The following is a 26,676-nucleotide window of genomic DNA, read 5'->3' as shown; positions in this document are numbered from 1 at the left end:
CAAGTAAGCAGTAGTTGTTAATCTTTTTTTTTTTTTTTTAAGGCTTATATCTGTTTTTGCTTCTGCTCTCTACTCCTGTTTGGTCTGCCTTGTTTTGTTTCATTTGTTCTGCATGGCAACACTTCTTGTACTGTGTATCTTCTTCTCCCTGTCTGTCTTCCTGAGTTGTTACAATCACTCCTTTTATTGGTGGGTGGCTAATAATGTTTTCCTGTAATTTTCATTGACACCGATACATCGAGGCACAGAAGTGTTCACTTTAATCACTGAAGTTTTCTGGGTTATTTGGAGGTTAAACTATCTGGACACTAATGGGAAAGGGAAATGCTAAGTGAGCAATCTGTTGTGAGTGCCTTTTCAGAGGCTCAGCTACCATGTCTTGAAAGGTGGGAGATGTATGCTGACACACAGAATGTAGTAGCCGTTGGAGCAGATGTTTGCGAACATCCATAACCAGCAGCAGCTCCCTGGAAAGTAGAAGGTTTGCTCAACACAAAGACTCACGGCTAGTCACCATAAATGTCACGAAAGTAGTGACAGAAGTATCTGGAAGGGTGTTCCAATGTAAGCTCCTAGGTCATAGAGCTTACTTATTGAGATGACTGAAACAATAAAAAGTATATTTATTCTTCCTGCAATGGTTAACTCTAACTTTACTGAAAGTCTTAGAATTGTTAGTGACTACGTTTGGCTTTGTATTGTACTTTTTCAAACATTTTTTATTTTCTTTTTGCTACATCTATCTCATTGGTTAGAAGATTCACAGAATTCTGTTTACTTGATCTGTAAGGCTCCGCTGCCTACCTTTTCCATCTAACAGCGTTGATATGACCCATGATATTGCTATTTAGGAGTTGGATGCACTGTGCTCAACAGCTGTAGCCCATTCTGAAAGGGGATTTCTGTTTTGGATAAGAATACGTTTTGAGTGGTGCCTCTCTGTATTGTTTTGGGGGATTTTGTAAATGGTGGTTTCATAATGAAAATAATGTCTAAAATACTATTTGTCATACTTCTTATTAGCTTTACTTGTAGCTCTGCTGAATATTATCTCAGTTTCTGATCAGGACCAGGCATCTAGGACATGATTCAAGTGGCGATAGTGTACTGTAATTTTTCTCTGCTCAGTCAGCTTTCTAGAAGTATAGCAAACTGAAATAGAAATCTGTGCTCTGGAAGAGCAGACAAGCAGAGAAAAAACTGAAGATTTAGTGAGTAGCAGATGATGTCAATGTTAGAGTGAGAGGTGGGACAGAAGACAATGTCACTGTTAAAGTAAGAACTGCTGCATCAGATAATGTGAAGGAAGTTGTGTTAATTCTGTGTGCCCATGAACCAGCTGCTCTCAGTTAGCCTGTCCTGAAAGGCTGGCAGACCAGCGATATTTTCAAGCACCCGAGCAAATTTTGTAACCGGTTGCCTGTCTCCTAATACCAAAACCTGGAGAATACAAAGACTGGCAAATATATTACAAGGACAGTTGTCACAAGAGCTTTAAATTAAGGCAGTAGAACTTTATTGGGCAAAGTCTAGTTAAAAGCAGGTAGAAATTCCCATGCAGCAATGGTTTCTAGGATCTGGGGGGAGAAAGGGGCTATTAAATAGTTAACTGGGTGTATGTCCCTAACTGACTTTTCTTCGTTCTATTCAGTACTTAGTACAACAAGTGGAAAATAGTGGCTAGATGATGAAGTCCAGGGAAGTTCCAGTTTGTTCATCCAACGAAGTATTAGATTTTTCCTTGCTAAACTTTCCTTTCAAAATTAGTAAATATTCTGATTTATTAAAATAAAAAAATGCATCCTCCCCAAAATAAAATATTTAGTTTGAGAGTCACCTTTTGTCAATGAGATAACAAGAGGGAAAATCAACAAAGGAAAATTACTTTGGAAATTTTTTCAAAGCAGACTGCAGTAGAAATTCCCAGTAAGCAAAGCCAGAAGTACAGCCATTGCTGCACAAAGTATTGCTTCCTATCAGACAAATGGCAATTAAAGAGCATGCCTGTGGCCCTGTGGAGGAAAACTGTTGACAATGTTACTCTTTGGGACTTTCGCATGAAGTATTAACTAAACTGAATGTTGATGTCATGAAATCTAATACTTTGTCTCCTCAGGCTGGAGACACCATTACTGGTGATTTAAGCTCAAAATAACTGAACCCATGCATCTGTATGCATTTTGATACCCTTAAGAGCTAGAATTAATGTTACAGTAGAGAATTCTTTCTTTATATTATCACCTAAACCAATTCAAAAAATAGTAAAATAGCAGTATCTCTTTTCATATCTTTCCGAATCACTGGGGTGGCTTGAGGGAACATAATATTTATGGAGCAATCTGTTTGGATAGGGGCATCTGTTGACATTGATAGTTTCAAGCTTCTAGAGTGATATTTGGACACTTCTTTTGCTCATACTCTTGAGGGTGCACAAATTTTTTTAAATAGTCAAATGAACTGTTACCACCTTTTTGCCTAGCTGTACACGTGCTGCTTCAGGAAAAGGATCAGCTTTATGCAAAATAAGCTGATTTTCCTAAAAAAACAGTGATAAAGGAACCGTATTAAAAATCAGATTTCTTTGAGGTAGATTTCAAACTGCATAGCTCTCAGTTCTGATTTACAGCAAAAGTAGAAAGTAAAATAACAAACAACCTTGAACCTTTCGGATATAAAATTTGTTGATTTATATTTTCATAAATCTGCTGTTTCCTCTGACTATGTTATATGGCTTCAGTTCTTCTTACCCTTGTGTGTTTATGCAGACGTCAACCTGTGAGCCCTCCACCCCCTCCAAGGCCTATCTCCCCACCACATACCTATGGATATATCTCAGGACCCTTGGTCTCTGATATGGATACTGACGCACCAGAAGAGGAAGAGGACGAGGCAGATATGGAGGTTGCCAAGATGCAGAACAGAAAGCTCCTTTTGCGTGGCCTTGAGCAGACACCTGCCTCCAGCGTTGGGGATTTGGAGAGCTCTGTAACAGGGTCCATGATCAACGGCTGGGGTTCAGCCTCTGAAGAAGATAACATCTCAAGTGGGCGGTCCAGCGTTAGCTCTTCTGATGGATCATTTTTTACCGATGCAGATTTTGCACAGGCTGTTGCAGCAGCTGCGGAATACGCTGGCCTGAAAGTAGCCAGACGTCAAATGCAGGATGCAGCAGGAGGTGAGTTTGTCCTCTGTTTGACGGGAGAAGCAAAAAAATGGCCATTTTGAAATGTATTCGTCCACAACTGCTCCCTGCATTCCTGTTGTTCTTACAACACATAGAAATTCATGAGGAGCGGTCAATTTACGCTGGCGGAAAAGCCAGAAAAGGAGCTCAAATAAATTTCTGCTCTACATTGTTTTTCATAAGTAGTTACTAATTTTTTGATCGCATTGATTATTACTAAACCTCAGCCTTGCTGGTGGATTTTCACCCAGAACTGAATGAGGAAAAAAAAAAGGATTACAGAATTCTATCCTTTTCCCTAGTATAAGGGTCCCGGTGTTTTCAGTCACTCTTCATGAGAGATTTAATGTCCAAATAAATAGCAAACCTCTACAGTCATATTTCCACTGGATTTGAAAAAGATCATAATATAATTGTTTTCCTTTTTTTATTTTGCTGTTATCTTTTGGGGAACGCTGTTTAAGCTCTTACTGTTGTATTGTTGATGTGAACTGGATTTGTGCTGGCTTCATAATTTGAGAGCTGGTATTAGTTGCAGTTCAGATTCTAGATTATGCATATGCAGCAAGTCCTTATGCATATATTTCTTTTTTTTTTTTTTTTCTCCTAAATCATCACTGGACCTGTGAAATATAATATTTGAAATATTTATTGGTTCACAACATACTGGTTACTAGCAACAGTGGATGTATACAGGTAATCAGTCACCTGACTAGGCCCAATGTATATTTTTATAGTTCACCTAAGAATAACGCAGGGTGGGATGCAGGTTTCAAGCAGATCCATGGATGTTTTGCTAGTCAATCCAAACTGGAGAGAGGTAACTCTGTCAGAACTGCGTCCACCCTGACTCCACCGATTTGCAGCCTTCCTCCCATTTCTGATATCCTTTCCCAGTTAGCAGTCCTTTGTTTCATTCCAACACAGCTGTTCATCATGAAGAGTGAGAGGGGAGGTAATTTAGTAATTCTGGATGAAATCCTGGCCAACTGAAGTAGGTGGCAAAACTCCCGTTCATACCCACAGGGACGGGATTTTATCCATTTTTTACATATACATTCATATAAATGTGTGTGTGTGCATTTACATATATTTAGAGAAGGTCTTTTTATATCCCGTTACTATTACGAGTAAATAATTTTACAATAGTCAAGTTCATGTTATGCATTAATTTTTATGCATGGGTTGTACTCATACCTGACTCCGCGTCTCAAGAATGTGACACTTCCTATTTGCAAATAAGCTGTCGTACATCCCCGATGCATTCCTGGTAATTCACTCAAAACAGCAGAGGGGGGATCTGTACCCAAGACCTGCTGGTGGCTTGTTCTGCTCATGGCGTGAGTGGCCTTGCACTGCCCAAGCTAGGGGACGTGAAACTCCTCTGGGAACTGAAATATTTTGTTGCTTCTGGAAGGGAAGAGGCTGCCGGTGCTCAACTGCTGGTGGTGTTCATCTTCCTGGGGCAGGAACTACCAGCTATCAACCAGCTGGATAATATCTGTGCAACTAAGCCAACCTGCCTACTGACAGCATAGCAAATGCTTCAATTTAGTTACAACTCACTCTAAAACTGGTGATAGGAAGGATGAGTGTTTTATTATTGTTCCACCAGCATATTTTCAGGTTTTGTATACCTAGGTCATCTGAAGTGAAGAAAGAGAAAATATGAAAACATCTTATTTTAGATAAGAAGAATAATTGCTATTGCTCTCTAACAATTTCCAGGCCGTAGACATTTTCATGCATCACACTGTCCTAGACCCACCAGCCCCGTCTCTACTGACAGCAACATGAGCGCTGTTGTAATACAGAAGGTCCGACCTGCCAAAAAGCAGAAACACCAGCCAGGACATCTGCGCAGAGAAGTTTACACAGATGGTGAGTCCACTGAAATGGGTGAACACGTCAGTGAACCTTTCTAAATATGCATTCAGCGCGTGCGTGTGAAATTTTTCCACAGAGATAACATTATGTTTCAGAATTCGGTGATTTGTGTTTCCTGTTGCTAAACACACTGAACAGATTAATCATTTTAAATGCCTGAGTTCCTTAATATTGCACATTGATGCTTCCACTCCAGAGCCTTGCACCTGTTTTCTGTAGTGTCCTAATCGGCTAATTACTGTCATTATTTAAGAGCCCAGATAGCATAAATAGTACAGTCATTGAGAATAATATGTAGTTAGGATTAAAATCTTCGTTCACATGACTGACTATTAAAACCTTCAGAATGTATCTATCTTTTCCTGAAAAAAAAAAGATTTACCATTCAAATACTGAGCAACACAAATCAATGAATTTTAATCCTGACCACAGCATTGTTGCGAGTGGCTACTTTGTGAGTAAAAGCAAAATCTAATCATCTTCTCTCATGCCTTCACACACAATATCAACTCTTGCTGCAAAGGTAGTGCTGGCATTCTCCTGGGAGCGCAGGAGGATAATGCAAACATTGTGATGTTGTCCAGAGAGAGCCTTTAATGAAAATGCCTCAGGTGGTGCAGCTTTTATTAAAGCACTACTTTCCAGTTTTATAAAACAACCCGCGGCCTTTGTTGGAAATTCATGTAAGATAAATTCTCCAAGACTTAACCCATCTTGTCAAGTTTGCTAAATTTGCTAATGGTGGGGAGGGGAAGGAAAGGCATCATTCCCCACCTTCTGGTTCTCCAGAACAACAATCTGATTAGGACTTTCATTACCAGTCTGAAATTTTTCAAAGAGGGACATCGTTTGCCATTATCATATGAAGGCGTAATATTATAGATCCTTATCCAGGGTTACAAGAAGGGAGTTTTGAGCCACTTCTCCCTATGATTCCTGCCACTTGATGAAAAAATTTAATACAAAGCTCACAGCACGATGAGCAGAAGTAATTTAGCAATGAGTGGTTGTCCGTGCTATTATCTATACTTTATTCTGAGTATTTTTTCTCACTTGCATCTATCTGATATTAGACTGCATTAAATACTGGCATGACACCGTGCACCTGGGCCTCTTGGCTTATGCCCAGGCCCCTTCTGTCAGTGAAACTGAGCTGTTGGAATATTGTCTGATTTCAAGAGGTTATTGCAGTGGTTTTGTACGTTTGCTTCTGTGAAAGAACAACACAAGGTGTAAATCCCAAAACTGTACCAGAAATCTAGCATTTTTGAGACCCTTGTAACGGCATTTTGCAAGATTTTGTGGACATTTTATGAGCTTTTGTTCTCTTGAAGAGAATGCTCTTAACTGAATAATTGGCTGAGAATCAAACCTCAATACAAACACAACAGCTAGGACATCAGAAATAAAATCTGAACAGGAGTTTTATGTGGCCATTTTCATCTAACACAGGAATAAATAAGAGATAGGCCTGTATTTGATGACAGGTTTTTGTGAAAGTAATTATACAAAGTTAAATCATAGAGCATTGTGGTTAGATATTGCAATAGATTTGGCAACCATGATCAATATTTGTTTTGTGTTATATAGCACCTGCTTACTTCAGCATATTTTCTAATTAGGTAAGAATTTTCGCTAACCTGTTTAGTGTGCAATATAGTGTGGTCATTTGGGGAACAGCAAATTATGGCTTTAATTTCAGCAGAACTAATAAAACCCAGTTCAAAGGTTGAAGGGCTTGTTTGGTTTTGATTTTTTTTATTATTATTATTTTTTCCTCCTTACATTTGCATAAGCATATTTGGAACCTTACTGAAGATTCTGACCATTCATTTTAATAGCCACATCTAGTATATTGTCCCTTTAAAATTATCTATTCAATTACATGTACTGATTTTTTTCCTTAAGTGAAGAAAAGTGTTCCAGAGATGTGAATGAAACATTTAAGCACAAGTGACCTTTCCCAGATATACTTACCTCTTTCTACTGACTTGATGTTACACTGTTATTTTTTTCTCTAAAGGAGTGCATTATACAAAGATTTTCCTTTTTCTCATGGTGGGTGAATATATGTGTGCTTGCAGTAGAGCAAAGCAGATATTCTGAATTTAAGCATTTATTGGTGGCTAGAAGCACTGAATATTAAAAAGAGAAAAATATGTTGCTTCATTACTTTCTCAGCCTTTAAAATGGAATTTAATTTCACATATAAAGAGCTTTCTACTGTTCCCAAATTACCTGAATTAGTATTTGCTAGCAGTTTCGTGAAATACCAGTCAATGGCATGGAGAAATGACATTATTGGCCGACAGAAAGGATATATAAATAAATAAAGTCACTGCATGAATGGCTGAAAATGCCAAGAGTATTTTCAGCAGCCAATATATGAAAGCATTAAAAAATTCTGTATTATTTTTTCTTTATACAGTAAGGTTTGTGAAGGAGATAGGTACTTCTGAAAGTAACAGTAAAAGGATTACTACTACCCTATTTTAAAGAAAGACGAGTGCCCTCTGATCTACACTGTGTTGTTGAAGTAGTAACAGTTTTGTATTTTCTGCTTGCATTGCTTCGAATCAGTTTCTACTTTTTGTGGAATGTGATTTCTGCTCAATTGTTTTGTTCATTGACAGTCATCCAGGCGGAGAAATGTTCTCCATATTTGTTGCTAAAAATCTTTGCTCAGTAGGTGGCAAGGATTAAAATGTATGAATTTTTAATTGCTCTTCATCTAGCCTTTTAGAGAGTTAACTACTAAGAGTGCATTACAAGAACCAACTAACAGATGTATCCTCCTTCTCAACCTTGCCTGACCTACTTACATATTTAATTTAAGAAACCTAATTTTAAAAGAATATTTTTGTCTTTTCAAAAATTATATATGTGAAATCATCTTCTGCACTGTCTTGAGGTGATTTAGTAGTAATTACAAGCCCTCAGAATTGTAAGCATTTGGATAAAAAGGATAAAATCTACTTTGTCATTGCTTCGATTCAGTATGTCTTTCAATAGAAATTGTGCTGTTGATAGTTCACATGAGATTTTAAATCCTGGTTCTTTTTTGAATCTCTGAGTGACAGAGAAAAAAAAATCTAGCATTTTCACAACTATCTGGTTGAGACTGTAACTGAGTTATTTAGCTGTGTTATCAGTGACATGATGTTAGGGCAGCTGAATTTCTCACAAAAGGCAATTGAATTTCTGCCAAATATTTCTTTGAATTTTCGCTTTGAAATGTTGAGCTGTTATGTATGCCAACACCATTTGTACTTTTGTCTCCCTCTGCCTGTGCAGTACAAAATAATCTACTCTGCACACATTTCAGCAAGGTAAAAAATGAGTAGGAATGCATTTCTTACCTCTGCTAAAAAACAACTATTTATTGAATTATAATAATTTTCAGATACCTGTTCTCTTTAGAGTCCTTACTTTTGATTCCATTGTGAGATATTTTGTAAATGCTGGTTTTTGATACTCAGGCAGGTTTTGTGAAGAGAAAATTGTTTTGATAACAGTATTACATAAATGTACGTAAAGGCAAATAAACCCTACAACCTAAAATCCCACTGCTTTTATTGTGTACAGTTTAAGCCATGTTTCTTGAAAGAAAAAGCATGAACATAACTTTAGTACATGAATGATTGTAGCTGAGGTGATTATGTAACTAGGAATCTTAAATGATCTTAAAGCTTTACTAAGTCAGGAACAATTTTGTCATTTGCTTGCCGGCATGAATATGCAGTCAAAAATAATTCACTCTGTATCTTCCCCAATATTGCATCAAATCTATAACTCTGCTGTTTTCTTCAGGGCATGACTGTAGAAATGTACACCGTGATAAAGCTGAAAAGATAGAGTTGCCTAATAAGGCCTAATTCCCTTATTTGTCATTACTTAAAATTCATCTTTTTGTGATTCTTTTTGGTTTCTCCACTTCAGTTGCAAACTAACTCAGTAGATTATTTTTCCCCACTGGTGTTTTGCTTATTCCAGTATTCCTCTGTATGTTGTCATTTAGAAAATTTTCATTGCTCCTTTCAAAAGACAAATACAGAAGGTTTCCCCTGTAGGCTGCACTGTGAATCGGTATACATTAATTGTTTTAGTTATGTGGGAAGCAGTACAACAGTAATACATAGACATGAATGAAACATGTGAGCACAGCTGACCTTTAACAAATACCTCTGAGTTCTTTATATTGGTTTGATGTTGCTTTGTGATTTATTTTTCATTCCTCACAATGGAAGCTTCCATTTTCCTTTTAATAAGAAGTATGCCAGTTTGTACTCGAGGAGGCAGATTAAATCTGGATTTTGTCTGTGATCTGAGCTGTTAAAATAAATACCACAGGGGTGTAATAGTGTTGACCTCTGAAAAGTTTTTTTTTTTCCTCTGTAAAGGATTCTTCTCAGCGAGGAGTATTGTGTTATAATGAAGATTTTTATAGTTTCCCTGCAGGTTGCAAAAATGTTCTCGAAAAAGAATATCACTTGTCTTTAATTATTACTGTACCATAGAGGTACTGGCATTTTATGAAACTTTTTATATCAATGCATCTTTCTTTTCCATAGTCAAGACTTAACACCACTTTGCTGGTTGTCCTGTGTAGCTGGGTAGGATTCTTGAATAAAGTAGTTTGTTCCAAGTTGTATTTTATACACTACAGGAGAGATGCTGGTTCCTTTGGTATTCAGCCAGTGCCTCATGATGCCACAGCTGTTGGAGGTTGGCTCCAAGGGTGACTGAAAAGGCTGATGTTAAGTGTCTGCACTCCCTTTACATCAGCAAGCTCAACAGAAGGGCTATTCAGTGCTCTGATAACTTAATAGAGACAGTGAGTGGGGAATGTGAGACACGCGATATTGCGTGAACAGCTGTGGTTCCAGAAGCCTAGGCTTTTGAGTTTGAGTATCTTCATCCACATACAATTTGGTGTGTCGTTTTCTGAGGGAAGACGTGAGAAGGATGCTTTCCAGAGGAAAGAAAATATTTCTTGAAGCTCCTCAGGCTAAGGACAAGTTTATCTTATTTTTTAAATCTTGGCCAAGTTCTGTAATCACTAAAAGTGTTCTGCAAAAGGTGGGAGCCATCACCATCTCCAGCATTGCTTTTGAAGAACAGTTGTTGTGTTTGATAAGTTTTGGGCTGGATCTGACATGGTCTGGTGCACTGAGCTTACAAGGAACAGATGACATGCTATTCTGAAGTCGTCACACAATTTTTCACCTCATCGTTGAGTTGTAGGAGGTTATATACTCCTTCAGACCAAGATTTTTTTGAGAGATACTGACACTTAAGCTCGTATGGCTATCAAACCCTGTGATCCAAATGCCTACACGTGTAGGCACATATTGAATTCAAGCATCTACAGGGCTGGGCAGCACAGTGAAAGTGATTTGGTTCGTTCTTTGGTGCCTAGAGCTTACGGGGCATTTTTGGATGCATAGAGGAGTTAGTCTGAACGCTGCTCTGATGTGTGGAATTACAGAGTTTCATTGCTGAGGTTGTGTCTTGGACAGAGGTTACCACTGTAAGCCATGTTTTTAAAGCATTGTGGAGAACAAAAGAATGCAATGTAACTGGTCTGTGCTTTCTTGCCAAAAGCTGTTGTATTTAATATCTTATTGAATCAGACGTTGCCTCTCCATTTTCCAGTTTTAATTCTCTCAGTTAAAAAGTGCAGTCCATTTCCCACAGATCTATCTGTGTTCCTCTATATAGCGTAATAATTCCCACTCCGTAAGTAAAATTATTTTGAGTCAGCCACCTAGTATATTCAGGCTTCCAACTAATTTCCATTATGCCTCTCAAGTTTTGGAAATGACAGTACTTTTTCTTAGAAGACATCTGTGAATGGTGAGTGTTAAGTAGATACTTAAGTGTCAGTATTCAGTTGTTTACCTTTAGCTACTCTGTAAAACTGATGTTCCCCAAACTGTCAGTTTGAAAAACAAACTACCCTACAAAGTTTGCAAAGAATATAAGGCCAGTTGTCCAACTTGTTCTTAGCTAAGATGAACAGAAGGAAAGTAGTTTCTGTGTTTCTAGTTAAATGGATTTTGTCCCTTATTCAAGCCATAAATTGGAACAAGGAGAAGTTTCCTTGGTTGCTTGGGGATTTTTTTTGTGGTTTCCCTCACCTTTTTTGTGTATGCTTGGTTGTTTTTTTTTGTTTGTGGTTGGTGGTTTTTTGTTTTTGTTTTTTAGCAAGGCAGTGGAGTTAATGCAGCAAGAATGAATTTACAGATCTCCTTTACCTGAAGCATGTCCAACCTTAGGAAATTAGCTTTATGACATCTTTCTTCCTCATCATCCCATGCTAGACAACTGATGTAACTTCCAGTCCTGTTTAAAACAGGTCAAGGGCAATTCCAAGTTATGTCACCAGTTTAACGTGGAGGACGGTGCCCAGTAAGCCTGCATAGAGCACTGACTGCTGCATTGCTTCACCTTTTCACAAGGCTAGATCAAGTCATTTGTGCTTTGTGACACTGGAAAACCTCTCAAAAATATCTCGTGTCTACCATAACCGAATTTATAGGTGTATTTTAGATGACTATTCTATTTCTTATTCAGGAGTACTACCTTTATTTTTGGCACAATTTAGTTAATTTTCAGTTGAAATGTTCTCTTGAATAGACTGTGAATTAGCTGGATGTATAGCAATGGTGTTTGAAAAACACAGCTGCTCCAAGATTTTTGTGGAAGCAGAAAGAATGAATACACATGATCAGAAAACGCTGAAGTTACATTTTTTAATAGTTCTGTTATTTTTTAAAATTTTTTTTAGCAATCTCACTTGAGAATATTAACCTCAGAGACATCTTCCATGTCTCACGTTTTTCAGCCTCTTGTTCTCTTACACGCATGTGATTTGTTCCTACAGCTTTGTTGTGAACCTCTTTTGTATTGTCACTTCCTTGTTTGACTTTTACATTTTTTTCCTTCACTCCTCATATTCCACAGAGCATTATTGTGTCCTGCTGAAGAGTCTACACATTCTTAATGCAGGAATAAAAAACTTTGACTGAGTAAAACATATGTGACCCTTATAAATACTTTTTAAAAATATAAAGAATTTTAGAACGGCCTTATAAATGCTATTTTAAAACATACACGATTTTAGAACTACTTCAGCTGTGCTAACTTGAGAGAAATTCACAAATCTTGTGTGTCATTTGGGGGTTTTTTTTGTTCTTCCAGAGAGCTTGTTACTTCATTCATAGAGTGTGGATTTTTTTAACATCTTGTAAGATACCCAGAGACACCAGAGATATGTACGTTAGATTAACCTATTGTTTTGAAGGACGCAATAATTAATATAGCTTATCCTTAGGTATATCAGCAGTGCATCTGAAATGCATACTTACACCCCAGCCAACTTGCTTTAACGCTCAGCCCACTGAAGACCTGGAGTACAAGCTGCTGTGTTGAATGAACTGGGGGATAAATATGTTGATGTCCATAACTGATATATTAATATCCAAGTAACCTAATTTTCCTTACAGCTTTTTGTAATGATTTTTAAGAAAATATTGTGTTTTGAAAAGGCAGTGGGAGGTTTTTACTTTGTATTTTTGAAGTTCAAGCTTTGGGAAAATACCCATCAACAGTTGTAACAGTAACATAATAGTTTTTTTGGGTGGAGAGAAAAGGGCAGAGGGAAGGCTAAAAGTGAAGAGGGCATCTGTTTCTTCGGTGGAAGTTAAATATTATTTAAGTTTGTTGGTGTATGATGTCATTGTAATCATCATTCTTTTTCAACTTTGTAGACTTGCCGCCCCCTCCTGTGCCACCTCCAGCTATAAAATCACCAACCGCCCAGTCCAAATCACAGCTGGAGGTGCGGCCGGTCATGTTGCCAAAACTTGCTTCTATAGAAGCGAGGACAGACAGGTCTGCGGAAAGGAAAGGAGGCGGCTACAAGGGGAGGGACGGGGTGGAGGGGCGACAGCATTCGGACATGCGGACAAATTCGGGAGAGCGGAGAGAATCACAGGAACAGCAAAGCGATGGGAAACTGCGAGGAAATAAAGCACCAAAACGAGAAGCCACACCAGCAAAAACTCATCTTCCTCAAGGTTATTTTGCATGCTCTGGTTTTAATAAAATATTGTGTGTTGGTCACAGGGAAGAGGCAGCTCTTTCCAGGTCTCTCACAACGATGGTGTAAGTGAAGTTAGGTGTGCTGAATTGTCACCATTTACTGTAATTATTTGTGCTAATACAGGTCATGATGCAGGTTCTCATTAACATAAAATGAAAACAAAAGCTTATGAAAGACATAGATTTTCTGTCTTGTTTTCCCTATGAACCCATCATGTATTAAAGCTAGCGCTGAGAAAGCTGAAACAGAAATTTTCCTCAAGAGCTGTAACGATCATTATCCTTGCCCCTACCATGCATTTATAGTCTAGTTATGTCTAATCTATCTAGTTATAATCTAATTTACAAAGGAAGTGGCTGAAGTCAGATAGTAGATCTATAAGTCAGATATTTAACTTTTCTACCAAAGAACTGGCACTTCGCCCATTTTTGTCTATTTGTAACCCTAGTCCTGTTTAAAAAATAAGAAAGCCACAGTAGTAAGGCTTTAACTGTGAATACTAACTGATACGGCATTATGTGGATCAGACCTGATCAATGGAATCTCTTCTTTATGGAAGCTGGTAAGATTACTGATTGATGGAACATTAATTTGCCAAGTGTTGCCCAAGCCTTTCAACACAGATTCATACAAACGCCTTGGTCTTTTCTTCCTACAGGTATCCCAATATGAGGGGTGACTGAGCACTAATTTGGTTAAATGGGCATACTAGTACCAGACTGGTATTGATTACAGGTGATTACTGGAGAGAAAAGTTATTACAAGTTTACCTTAAGGGGATGGTGCTGAAATTTTAAAACATGCCCACTAATTTTGTTTCAAACTCAGTTTGAGAAATACAGGGTCTACTATTTATATGCAGTGAGCTCCTTCCAAGTATCATGCATATATTTTCATTTCCTCCTACTCAGTCATATTGAAAATTTACTACAAGGCTTATTTTTTTCTTTATTTTCCTGTAGAACATAGAGCAGTGATCATAAATTTAAATGAAGTGGACAGTAATCATGAATTAGTTTTTCTGTGGTGAATGTTACCATGTGAACACTATAAATTTCCTCAAGAAAGCTTCTGCAATGCTATTGTGGAAACAGTGCATTCCGTATTCCGGTCAGGCATCACTTTAAACCTACTGAGGATCATAAAAAGTAAAATAAATCAACTGCAGGCAGAAATTTTAGGATCACAGTATCTCTGGGCTTGTAAACATAACAATGTATATATTTAATTATACAGAGGACATCCTGCCATATTCTAGACCAACGTTTCCAACATCAAATAATCCTAGAGATCCCAGCTCCTCCAGCTCTATGTCATCAAGAGGATCAGGAGGTAGACAGAGGTCAGATCAAGCAAATATAGCTCGAAGGAATGTTGCAGAAATGCAAGTACTGGGAGCATATGAACAAGGAGAAGAGGAAGAAGAAGAGATGGAGGTAACTGCAGTTGTACTACTGAACATGACTAGAATAAGACTATTTTCTGTGCTTAGACAGATGCCAAGAAAAAACACTTTGAATTAGAAATAGTACTCTTTACAGAAATGAGTACATTTATTTGTCTAGTAACCTCATGCCAAATCCAAGAAAGAAACTGTAAGAATTTGTCAAAAAATGTAGAAAACAAGTAGTACGTAGCATAGTATAACTGTCACCACACTAAAGCCCAGGGAACAGAACTTTTAGAAATACAGTATGTAAATGTGCACTTCACATTATCCAGACTGTTTCAGAAGTGAAAAGAAGGCATTATAGCACCTAAGAATGCCCTGACATTGCCTTTCATATTTTTGGAAAGTTTATAGTTCTAGATTTTATTAGATATTAAGGCATGAACTATTTTTTCTTCTTTTTTATCTAACTAATGATATATAATTCCATTTAAATCGTGATTGTAGAATGGGTGTCCAACATGCAGTCATGTTGCTGCATGTAATTCAAAGTAGTAATTATTATTGAAAAGTAACAATTCTCTAAGAAGTATGTGAAAAAATACTTTAAATAATGAAATCTAACATGTAGTCATTTTTATGCTCTTTTATTACAGGAAACAGAAAGCTGAAGACAACGACATGTACTGTAACAGGCTTTTAAAATCTGATCAGAAAAAAAAATCACTTAAGATGCCTCAAGTCTGATGATGTTTGACGCCAGAAATAATGTTCAGTGCAATCAGAGTGTACAATTTTCCTTTTTTTTTTTCTTCATGCCATCAAAATGCTAGTTTTTATTTTACTCTTTCTTTGTAAACCCTCTTTATTAGGAACGGCCCTTGCCTACTCCGTAATGCTACGTGCATCATCTCTGCTGCCCAAGAAGGCAGGTGAGCTGCTCTTGGTAGTCCCTGGGCCAGCTGCTGCCTTGGGATTAGAGCAGAAGGGGATTGCAGAGCCCAGGAGCCCGCAGTTTCTCCCCAGCGTGGCGGTGCTTGGCGCACTGCCGGCACACGAGTGAGCCAATCCATAACGTTGCAAGTAATACGGCATTGATCAAAAAGATCCCCCAGGCAAACATCGTGCAGAATGTTCTTTTATTCCGGGGGTTTCACTGTAGTCTGCAGTTAGTGCAAATGGCATCTTGCAATTTCTGTACAGACTTTGTGTCTTCTTTTCTGCCAGTCTCTTGCTAACCTTTTGCAGACGATACAATTTTACCAATGCAAGTAAAATTAATTTGGGATGAGGTGGCTCTTATTGTAAATATGTACTCATTTTAAATCCCCTGTGGTACTTTGATTTGTCTTTCCATTTTAATCATTCAGTACATTCTTATTAAAAATGTCCTTTGAGATAGGCAGGAGGTAAGCCAACGTGATTGCTGTTTGCCAAATGATGGCGTGAGCAAGTTTATCTGAAACTTTTTCTAATTTTCATCTTGAGCAATGCCTATGAAAATGGACATTTTTAATAATGATTGGGTAATATCATTAAATGTTACTGGCCCAAATCTCAGACCTCTAATTGTGTTAATTCACCTTAAAGAAGAAGTGCCACTTAAAGAAGTTTTGTTTGATCTTGGCAATTAATTCTTTTGTAATGCACTGCTTATCTTTTTTTTTTTTTTTTTTGGTTTTAAAAGCACAATCACTAAACTTTGTTTGTAAACCATTGTAACTATTAACCTTTTTTTTTTTTTTTGTCTTATTGAAATGTTAAGCATTTGTTTGGGATATTTTTCATCTTTTTGTTAATGCTCTATGTTTGTATTTGGAATATTTGAATGATGACAGACAATAAAGTAACAAGCGTAAACGTGGGCCATAATCAAAACACTTCTCACTTTTCCTGGACTTACAGAAAATTATCAGTTTTGCTGTGGCCTCTCTCAACATTGGCTTATCATTAAAGCTGAAATAGAGGCATTAGTTGCATTAAATTTGCCAAATGATGTCCTCTGTCTGTAGATTTTATGATCTTTTTTGTAATTATAAAATTCCTTTGTCATTGGTGCTAATGGAAAAATGTGTGTTTGTTTATTGACAGCTATCAGGACTAGCCCCAATGAAAAAAAAAAAAAAAGAAGAAAAAAAAAAAGTGTTTTGGTGTTTACCGAGGACTGAAATTTTTCATTTAGCTGATTTTTAAAGAAAGGTTCCATAGAAAGGGTGTGCGGTACTAAAGGAACAATCCATGTGATTAATGTTTTCATTATGTTCATGTAAGAAACCTCATATTTTAGCCATAATTTTGCATACTGAGGATCCAATAATCAAAAAAGTAATTTTTGTCACATTATTTATTAAAAATGTTCTCAAATACATTATCTTCCTTGCGTAGTTTCTTGTGTTCCCTGAAACGTAATTCTGTGGCCAACTCTGATCTTGTTTCTATTGGTAAGAGTCAGAATCTGTTCCATGGAAATCCTGCAGTCACAGTAGCACGAGCAAAGTGGGAGAGCTGGATGCAGCCTAAGATTTTACATAATTAAAATTGATTGCCTTAAAGATCTGATTTCTGGGTGCTTCATGAGCTGTGATAACAAAAACATCTATTAGCCTGCCAATTTCCAGAGAAAGCTGATGAAGAAAATCTGTACCAACAAAAGCATTCACCTCAGGGGTGAGTTGCAGTTGTTACAAAGGAAATAAGATCCAAATATGTGAAGGGAATGAATATTATGAGTCATGTTTTTGTTGGGGCCTGCACAAATACAAGTTTTCTTACCTGCCTTCTGTCCTCCAGCCCTGTAGCCATTCTGTGGTCAGCAAAGTCCTTTGGTGGATCACGGTCAGCTAACATGATTGTCCCTTTTCCGCTCATGCATTTTCATGTACCTGTACTCTTACTGATCACCTCGTTCTTGCCCTTCCTTACCCTACAACCATCATCCCAGTTATAAACAAGAAAACAAAAAAAACCCAAGCAAACACAAAACCAACAAAAAAAAAGAGCAAGATAGCCAGCACATTCCAGCAAAAAAAAAAAAAAGTACATCTTCGATTCAACAAAACCTTTTTGCACCTTGTCTTTTTGACTACCACGCTTCTCCTTTCCCAAGATCTTTAAAGAGTCCAGATCCAGATCCTGAGGTGCTGCAGAGCACTGCTACAGCACCAAATGTCTCTGGAGACATTCAAAACCCTCCTCGACACATTCCTGTGCAACCTCATCTAGGTGTTCCTGCTCCGGCAGGGGGATTGGACTAGATGGTCTTCTGAGGTCCCTTCCAATCCCTGACATTCTGTGATTCTGTGATGTCCTGCCACTAGACCCATGGCAACCTAACTGGCCACAAGCCTCAAGTATTATATATTTTCTTTTCAAAATTATAGCTTTGAAGCAGGTGTTAAGTAGAATAAGTATGTAATCTTTCTATGTTGCTTGAAGAGTTTTTGGGGACATTTTCCATCCTCCTGCCTGGGTTCAGACCACTATGTGTTAGAGCTGCCGACATAATCCAGATGGGTGCCCGTAGACCAGAGGATCCCCCAGGAGACATCCATCTGGCCTGCACCTTTCCTTTGGAGGAGGCAGGAGAGGTTGATTTGATGGGCACAGGCTGCTTCAGCAGCTGATTTGCTGGCACCAGGAGCAGCCTTGTGCTTTGGGCTCAAGCCACTTCCAGGCTGTGGAGAGCGAGGTGGAGCTCCAAGCAGGGTCACTGGGCATGTCAGCCCCATGGCACTAAAGCTCAAGCTGCCGCCAAAGGCGTAGTGGTGCAGCACAAAACTGGGATGTAATTGCAGCTGTGGCATGTAAACCTCTGTGAGGTGTATCTGTTCAGAAACGCTGGTGCTGCGTGCCTGAAATAACAGATACTCACTTTGTTCTTTATTGGCACGGTGACATACTTGGAAACCTCACATCGGATCCCCAGCTGATGTCCATGTCCATCTGCATTTCGCTAGAAGTCAGACTCCAGCTGAAGTTCTGACCTCTAACAGTGGTAAGTGGGAATCTTGCCCAATAAGGTTTTTTCACTAAGAGTTTTTATAAATTTGTTTGACGTTTGATAATATTCTTGAAGAAGTTACTTGGATTGTTTTGTGGTTGCATTCAGTTGTGATCAGCAGTATCTTGAGACAGTACATCGCAGAGTTGTCACAGAGTTATTGCACCCACACTGGGTCCTCAGTGCATTGTGGTCTTACCAAAATAACTGTAATGAAGATAAAATATACAACAGTTTGGTATTAAAATTATTACTTCTGTTAATAAGTATTGATGCACACTTGACTTGGTCTTTGGCATTCAAGTACAGTAAAGCTGGATCATTTATGTGTTGCTACTTTACCTAAAGAGTTACTCGGTGACTGGAAAATAGTGTTCAGAGGTTTTGATTATGCTAAATACCTGAAGAAAACAAGTATTGTACTAGAAAATCCATAGCATTTGCGTGCTGAATTGATATAATGAATGTATAAGTTTGATTTTTCTTGTAGTGTGTTCTGTGTGAGTTACTGTTAAAACTGACTTTACTCAAAGTAGAATAGTATTTGTTGGGACACTATGAAAGATGTCTAAATAAATGAGAATTATAAAATTTTAGGAAATGCCTTGCACATGTTATAGCATTATATATCAGTTTATTTTCCAAAGAGTACTTACTTCGAAGCATAAATGACAAAGTGGTTTTATTTTAGGGTAATGCAAATATACCCTAGATCTGTATTTGCAAATATTTTGTAGGAGGAGGTTAGCTGTAACTGATGATGAAACCTAAGCAATGTAATTTGCTTCAACTCCATCAAATATATTTGAACTGCCACCTTACTTCCTGTGTTCCAGAACCAGCTATTTGTTAAAATACCAACTTAATCTATTGCTTTCGTTCGTGTATAAATTTTGTACAATGTCTTGCTTTTAACACTTTCTACTTTATTATTCCATAATCTATTATCTTTCTTGAATAAACTTAAGGAAGAAAGAACTTCCATGGGAAAAATGTAAGATCTGCCTAACCTAACATCTATTCTGCAATATGGTTTTTCAAAAGTTAATCTCCAACCTCTGTACTCACAAATTCTAAAAGGTTCTTTTACTGTTGGCAACAAAACCATCTATTAAAAATACTATATTCTTTAAGTGAAGCTTTCAAATTCATTATCTACTTACAAGTAGAGAAAACGTCTTTATTCATTGCTTTTGCTTATGTTACAGATGAAAATTCTTTGGAAATGAAAGTTACTGCTTATGTATAAGAGAAGAAGTAGAATATGTTTAGTGTGTACACAGGAAGATACTACTATCTGCAAATGCAGATTTACATATATATACGGTTTTGTATTTGCTGAGATTAAGGTGGGGAACTGAGAGTCTGTTCCAAACATTCTGCTGAAAGGCGAACATTTTTATGTATGTTTGAGGTTTACACACACATGAGTAATTCCCAGTGTTGCCATGGGCGTCATCCTCACTGGACGTGTCCTCCAGCTTCTTCATTTTGTATTGAACTAACTGAAAATTTCAGAACTTAAATCACAAAATGAATCTTTAAAATCGACAGCAACTGTGGTTCTCAGTGTGAACTATTCACTCGGGTTTGATTTTCTTTACTTTTTTTTTCCCACTGAAAACGATTTTGCTGTTGCCTATAAACCTGTTCAAAAGCCAGTTGTCCTGGTTTTGTTAAAAACAAGTTTCTCTTTTAGTGAATTTGCCTGTCAGCTAAAGCTTTCATATTAGTTGCACTTTCCTGGAAAACCAGATACATGTTTTGGTAAACATAGCAATGGAATGTGAGGTTATTGATAAGCACGGATGGACATCTCGCGAGAGGGGCGACAAGAAACAGGTGACCAAGAAACTGATCAACAGAGTATAACATTCCATTCACGTGAATACTTCATATAAAAGTGGGAGATCACGAGGATCTTGTCCCTTTTGCTTATGGCCGACATTAGGAAAGGACCTTGCTGGTCGTCCCTGCGAACTGAGGCCCAGTGAGAGACTGAATCCATTTCCGGTTGGCTGCAGAGTCCAATACAGGACTTTGGGTGCCAGCTCTGCAGTTGCTGGGATTTTCAAGATTGGTTTTGTATATTTTGTATTATTTTCTCTATTCTTATTAGTAGCATTAGTAAAACATTTTTAATTTTTTCCAACTCTCTTCTCGCTATCCTTCTTTCCTTCCCGATCTCCTGTCCTTAGTGGAAAGGGGGAAGAGAGGAGGTTAACAATACATCTTCCATGTTTTTTTTGTCACCCTGCAATCAAACCCTCGACACTATTGTACTGTTCATGACCGTGAAACCGAAGATTAAGAGCATTATTTCTGAAACTATTCTTTCTTTTGATCAAGCCACTGAATTCTGGATCACAGAAACAGTCAAAGATCTGAGATGACACCATGGAGATGAGGATCCCTTTATATGGGGAAAAATTCCATCCTGCTCAGAAAGAGGAAAATGAATTGGTGAAACTGGAATCCAGTCTATGAAAGCCATAAAGCGGGAAGGCAGACTGGAGAAAGGGAATCAAGGGATATCAAGAGAAAAAAACTCAAGGAGCTGAGAAACCCCAAGTCTCATTGAACTTAATGGCAAAAATCCTGTTGAATTGAACTGTCCTGGAAGTGAATTACCCCCATATGGACTGGCAAACAATAGCCATCACAGTGTGATGAACACTAGAAGAAGAGCAAAATCCTTCCTGCATGCTTGTTTTGTTCTGCCTCCTTGCTAAATATGCACCAAATGGGCTCATTTTAAGCAGCCAGAAGAGGAAAGTGGGTTTTAATTCACTGTGACATTCAGCTTTCTTGTCACATGAGATGATGAGGATGGGACCTGCTCGGCCCTGCTTTCCCTATCTGGCATAAAGTGGAGCCAATTGCTTTTCCGATTTTTTTGGAGCATGACAATCAAAGCTGTGATTAAAAAAAAAAAAAGGGTTTATTGAATTTTTCTTTCAGCCTTAAGATATTTTTAGCAAAAGCAACGCGAGGAAATATAGGATAAACCTACTAAGTATTGACTTTTATTCTGTGGCTTCCCACCAGTCTTCAAGCATAGCTGTGGTTCAAAGTCAGCAGCAAGGGAAAACAGTAAAGGAGCCCTTATGGACTTTGATGAATAGAAAGGACAAAAGCAAAACAAAGAAAAAAAAAGGGAAGGGCAAAAAACCCACCAACAAACCTCCCCCCAACCTTTCAGTAAATGGTAACTAATAGGGTAGTCCTAAAGCGTTTGGATAGCATGAAAATAATGGCCAAGAGCATTTATTTCGGCAATGTTAATTGTCACCAAATCAAAGGTTTCATTATATTCCTGAATGAGATGTTTGCAAAAGAAATTGCACTATATTGAGCTGAGTACAGAGCAATGCGGTTTTTTACATCAAGCAAAATCAAAAGAAGTGGGGCTGAGAACTAGGTCCTGATACAATCAGTCTCATCAGTGTGCCAAGTCTGTAACCCACTGATCGTTCACCTTACTGATACAAATTAAAAGACAACAAAACGTTACTTTCCATGGCCGCCATTGACAGATATTACAAAGGCAGCAGTATTTGATGGCTTAGACAGCTTAAAATTCAAAAGCTGTCATAATCCTGCAGTCTTTATTCTTTGGGTACAAGTACCTAAATAACTGTACAGATAGTGTAATAATTCAAGGTTCTAATGGAGCCCGGTCTTGTAGGGAACAGAATCTATTTAAGCATATATAAACAATACCTGGGTGGCATATGGCTTAAGAGGTGATAGATACAGATACGGATACAGATACAGATACAGATACAGATACAGATAGATATGGCTTTATATACTTGGATCTCTTCTGTTCCTTGAACTAACCTCATTCTAGTGTGATTCATTTTGGAAGGACATGGAATGCTTCAGAAAGGCTGCATCAGAGTCATCATCAGGTTTATGTGTACAAGATGTAAAGAAAAAGCACGTACATTTGTTCATCAACCTCAAATTTTCTGCTCCTCTGTGCTTGCATTATGACATTCTTTTCACTTACATTTTACCTTTATTTTTTTTTTTTCCCTACGAAACCTGTTTCATAGAGTGTACAGGATGAAGATTGACTGTATAGTTTGCTAAAACCCTTGCTGGTTGTTGAGCACGTCCATGCCTTTGGTGAGTATTTTGCAAAAGCTTCTCTTCAGGGACAACTTTTTATTTGTCCATTAAAACTCTGCACAGTACTACAAAACCAAAACCACGTCTTCATTGGGAACCTGATCCTTGAGAGCTCACTTTGGCTGGTTAATAATAGAGGCAGCAGTAAATCCAGAGTGCACATTGCTACTGCACTATCCTGCTTTCATGTTAGGTACCTGTTCATGCTATTACAGCCTCTCATGTACGCACCCTCATCACGTTCCAGTGTGGCAGGCAGTGGTTTTTTCCCAGCTATACAGAATACAAGCTGAAACCTGTATTCTCAGAGCTCTTCTGAGAATTTATCAAAATCACAAAGAAAAACTAGCACAGTGCTGATGTTCAGTTTCTGAAGGCTTGCAATGTTTTCCTTCATTCCACGGTAGTAAATGCCACGAGTACAAGCTCAGCTTACTGATGCTTTGGGAATGCAGCATCTCACACAGTTCTTGGTTATATCCACATCCACATGTAGGTCTTCTCTGCCTTTCCCAGGCTTTTGTCCACTGTGCCCCAAGGAGGAAGATAGATAGGGCACCAACATGAAGCTGGAGGTAAGGTGGTGGAGGCTGAAGAAGCTGTTGTTTCCAGAATCTTAAAAGTAATCAGAGTGTCAAACCCCCAAACATTTGGTCCTCCTGGCACTCTGATCTGTAATGAGCTGATTCAGCGCTCAAGTGCTTGGAAAGAGTCAGTCAGTAATGTTACATGTTCCAGAACAAAAGTTCAAATTCAAAAAGAGAGGGTTTGAAAATGTGGGGTTTTTTGTGGTTTGTTTTTTGGGGGTTTTGTTTGTTTGTTTTTCCTGAAAGAAGAACAAGTAAACAATGTGGTGTTCCCACTGTATTGTGTATGAAACTTAGTAAAACAGGTAGGTGATATTTCCTATGGGGTTTGCCTTTTTTTTTTGGCTACCACAGTATCATGGAACTTCCAAGTGAGAAGTTTCAACTACATCCATTTTTTAAACAACTGAGAGATTAATAAGGCTGTGCCAACAAGATACTAAGCAGAATGTCTGAGCCAATTTTAAAATGTAGGAAAAATCCTTGAAAGAATCTTTTCACTAAAATAACAAGCTGGAGCTTAACTGCTTTTGCTGCAGTAGGAAGGTGCTACAGACACTTAACTTTTGCAGCAGATATGCCTCGGAACAGTCTGAATCCCTGTGGCAATTAGAATTAAGATACAGTGGGATTAATTTAATGTCTGTCAAGCACTCTGACTATGAACGTTTCTGTCTAAGCCTTCAGTAGTAGCAGCACTTCTGTCAGTTTTGCTTTGCGATCACAGTGAAGATGGTTTCTTAATAGCTTTTGGTGAGCTTTTATTTAGTTACCCAGTCCACCGAAGTGCAATAAATTTATACTACAAAAAAGGGAAAATAAAAAATAGATTTTATGTGGATTTTTTTTTTGTTCTGTGCTCACTGCTTGTAGGCTTGCTTTCTTGGATGCATGCACACTGTCACTATGCTTTGACATCATGCCTACTCTGGGGAAATGCAGATTCCAAGTGCCAGGAAAACACATATCTACTCATTTCAGTTGCTTTTATACTTCTTGTTGAGGGCAAACTATGGAGGATGTTAGTCCAGCTAACAATAGGAGCATTCTGTTATGCTCAGTGATCAGTGAGGTACCGACAAAGTTCCTAACAAAGTGAATGATTTAATCAATCAGTTTATCAAGTTTTAAATAAATTAATTTAAATATTACCATCAATTTATAGAAGGGACCAAAGGAAAACTGAAAGAAAAGTATAAATGGTACTTTGCTTAAGTATTTGCTGGTTGTAACACTTTAACAATCGGAAAGACAGCAATTCTTTGTTGTTTCTGATTATCGTAATCAAACCAATTTTGTGTTGGTTGAAGATGGTACGTTAAAAAATTTCCCAGAAATGCTGAAACTAATGTTGAAAAATGTTTCTGTGAAATGGTTAGGAATCTCTTTTGACACATTGAGAAAAGCCTTGCATGACTGCATGCTGATTCGTGAAGAATATCCAAGAAAAATCCTGAATATTTCTTTGGGCATTACAATAGACAGCAAATTATCTTTATCATTTTCCGTTTCCTTACCAGCTGCTTAAAACTTTCAGTTTTCTACTAACCTTAGATCATCATTTGTGCAGTTGAGTAAGATAGAGCAGGTTTTCTTTTTTTTCCCCTCTCTTAAACTGCAAATAGGAGAAATCTGAATTTTAAACAGTGTTAAATTCTCAGAAAATTTTCATTACAACTGCCATAACATGTTTTGGATTACGACCTCTCAAAGTAGTAGAATACTAGTGCTTTCCTGCCTGTCTCCATTTTTCTCATCAATTCAGGTGGTCGACTCCTCTGGACAAAGGGTCTATGTATGTGCGTAGTGCTGCAGGACAGTTGTCTAGCATTGCTGCCATTATATAAATAATACAATAGAATTAGTATTAAAATGTAAAGCCTAATGATATTCTGAGGCTATCAGTAGGGTCTCTAGAGGATCAATTTTGGGACAATTTTATGTAATATTTTCATTAAAGTACTTGGCACAAAAGCAGGAGTCTGATAATGAAATGTGCTGATCATGAAAGTTGTGAGCAATTGCTGGTACAGAGGAGGAGTGGGTCACCTTGAGGACTGAAGTAACAGAAAAAGGCTGAAATTAAGTAGCTCACTATGCAAGGTCATGCATTTAGGAATTAATATGAGGGCCTGTTGTATGCTGGAAATTCATCAGCTGAAAACAACTGTGAGGAAGAGAAAGGCCTGAACGAATTTGTTGATCCCAGGAAGTTTTATAAGCTCCCAGTGAGACTATGCCAACAAAAACAAAACAAAATAAATGCAAACCTGAGATATCTCATAAAATGTATTTCCAGTAGAAAGAGAAGGAAATGCAGATGTCATTGTCTAGGCACTTCCAAAACCCCAAATGGGATGCTTTGTCCAATTCTAGTTGTTTGTGGAGCTGATGCTGTGGTAAAATTAGAAGTATCTATGCTCTGTAATCAGATATGCTCCTTGTAAACTGAAGGATTGTGGTAAAGAGATTTTCATTCATGTCATCGTGCAACTTTTTTGATAGGAACTATTATACACACATGGAAAAACAGCTGTTTGCTGTGTGAAAAATCCTGAATAATTTTTATTTGGTCTCAGTGTAATTGATCTAAAATTCCAGTGAAACCTCACTCTTCAATAGGAACCTTTTGACAGCTGGACTCATCAGAAAAGTCATGAAAGCACAAGTTGCAACTTTTCCCTGACAGTGGCTTCTGAAACTCTGCTTTTGAAATAGACTGGAATGATTTAGTATCACATTCTCTTTCAGAGCAAGACATTAAGGTTAATACTTGAGTCAGGCTTTTCCACCTAAACCTCAATCTGAAAATAGAAAGAGAAAACCGAGGAGTTATCTTAGTGGCTTTGGAGAAATGACAGAGTACCAATAGCTTGAGGTAACCTATGGTGGTCAAATTGGTTTCACTATTCTGATGATTAAATGCATAGATAGAAAATAATGAGCTTCATTCCTGTAGTAACTTATATTCTGGAGATGGATCCAAAGTTGAATGTTTCACCCTAACTTGAATCTGAACGAAAGGTATCTTCATCTGTTTGGAAAGATGACTGATGGGACCATCTGAATGTCTGAGTTCAGAGAAAAAATGTAAGGACTTGGAAATGAGACTGTGAGAAGCAAGAAGATGAACCCTCCAACAGCAAAGCTAAAAAATGCCCCCATTCAACAGCATGGTCCAGAAGATAAAAAGAGGACAACTCTATGAGATTGACAGTCACCAGGGAGAATAAATACCCTGTAAACAGAAGGTAAATTTTATGAGGTGCAGAGGAGCAGGAATGCCATGGGAGCAGTACAAGCATGGCACCAGGGAAGAAATTTGAATTGCCAGAAACTAGGGTGCTCGTAAGGTCGCACAGAGCGTCTCAGGCCCAAGGAAAG

At 37.9% G+C, this 26,676-nt stretch overlaps 1 protein-coding gene across 7 annotated transcripts in view; it reads left to right on the top strand.

The window, feature by feature from the left end:
- ROBO1 (roundabout guidance receptor 1) overlaps positions 1-16,939 on the top strand; it is a 741,248-nt gene extending 724,309 nt beyond the window's left edge. For all 7 annotated transcript variants that reach the window (XM_071809765.1, XM_071809757.1, XM_065862790.2 and 4 more), the window contains 5 exons: positions 2,766-3,175; positions 4,913-5,065; positions 12,844-13,152; positions 14,415-14,614; positions 15,225-16,939. In XM_071809765.1, coding sequence (XP_071665866.1) covers positions 2,766-3,175; positions 4,913-5,065; positions 12,844-13,152; positions 14,415-14,614; positions 15,225-15,239 — 1,087 coding nt within the window. In that variant the 3' untranslated portion in view covers positions 15,240-16,939. The remainder of the gene's footprint in view (positions 1-2,765; positions 3,176-4,912; positions 5,066-12,843; positions 13,153-14,414; positions 14,615-15,224) is intronic.
- Positions 16,940-26,676: the final 9,737 nt, after the last annotated feature.

This window comes from Patagioenas fasciata, chromosome 1 (genome assembly GCF_037038585.1).
Source record: "Patagioenas fasciata isolate bPatFas1 chromosome 1, bPatFas1.hap1, whole genome shotgun sequence".
NCBI classification, from domain to species: Eukaryota; Metazoa; Chordata; class Aves; order Columbiformes; family Columbidae; genus Patagioenas; species Patagioenas fasciata.
The sequence above is the reverse complement of the archived record's forward strand: the minus strand, read 5'-3'. Positions and strand labels throughout refer to the sequence as shown.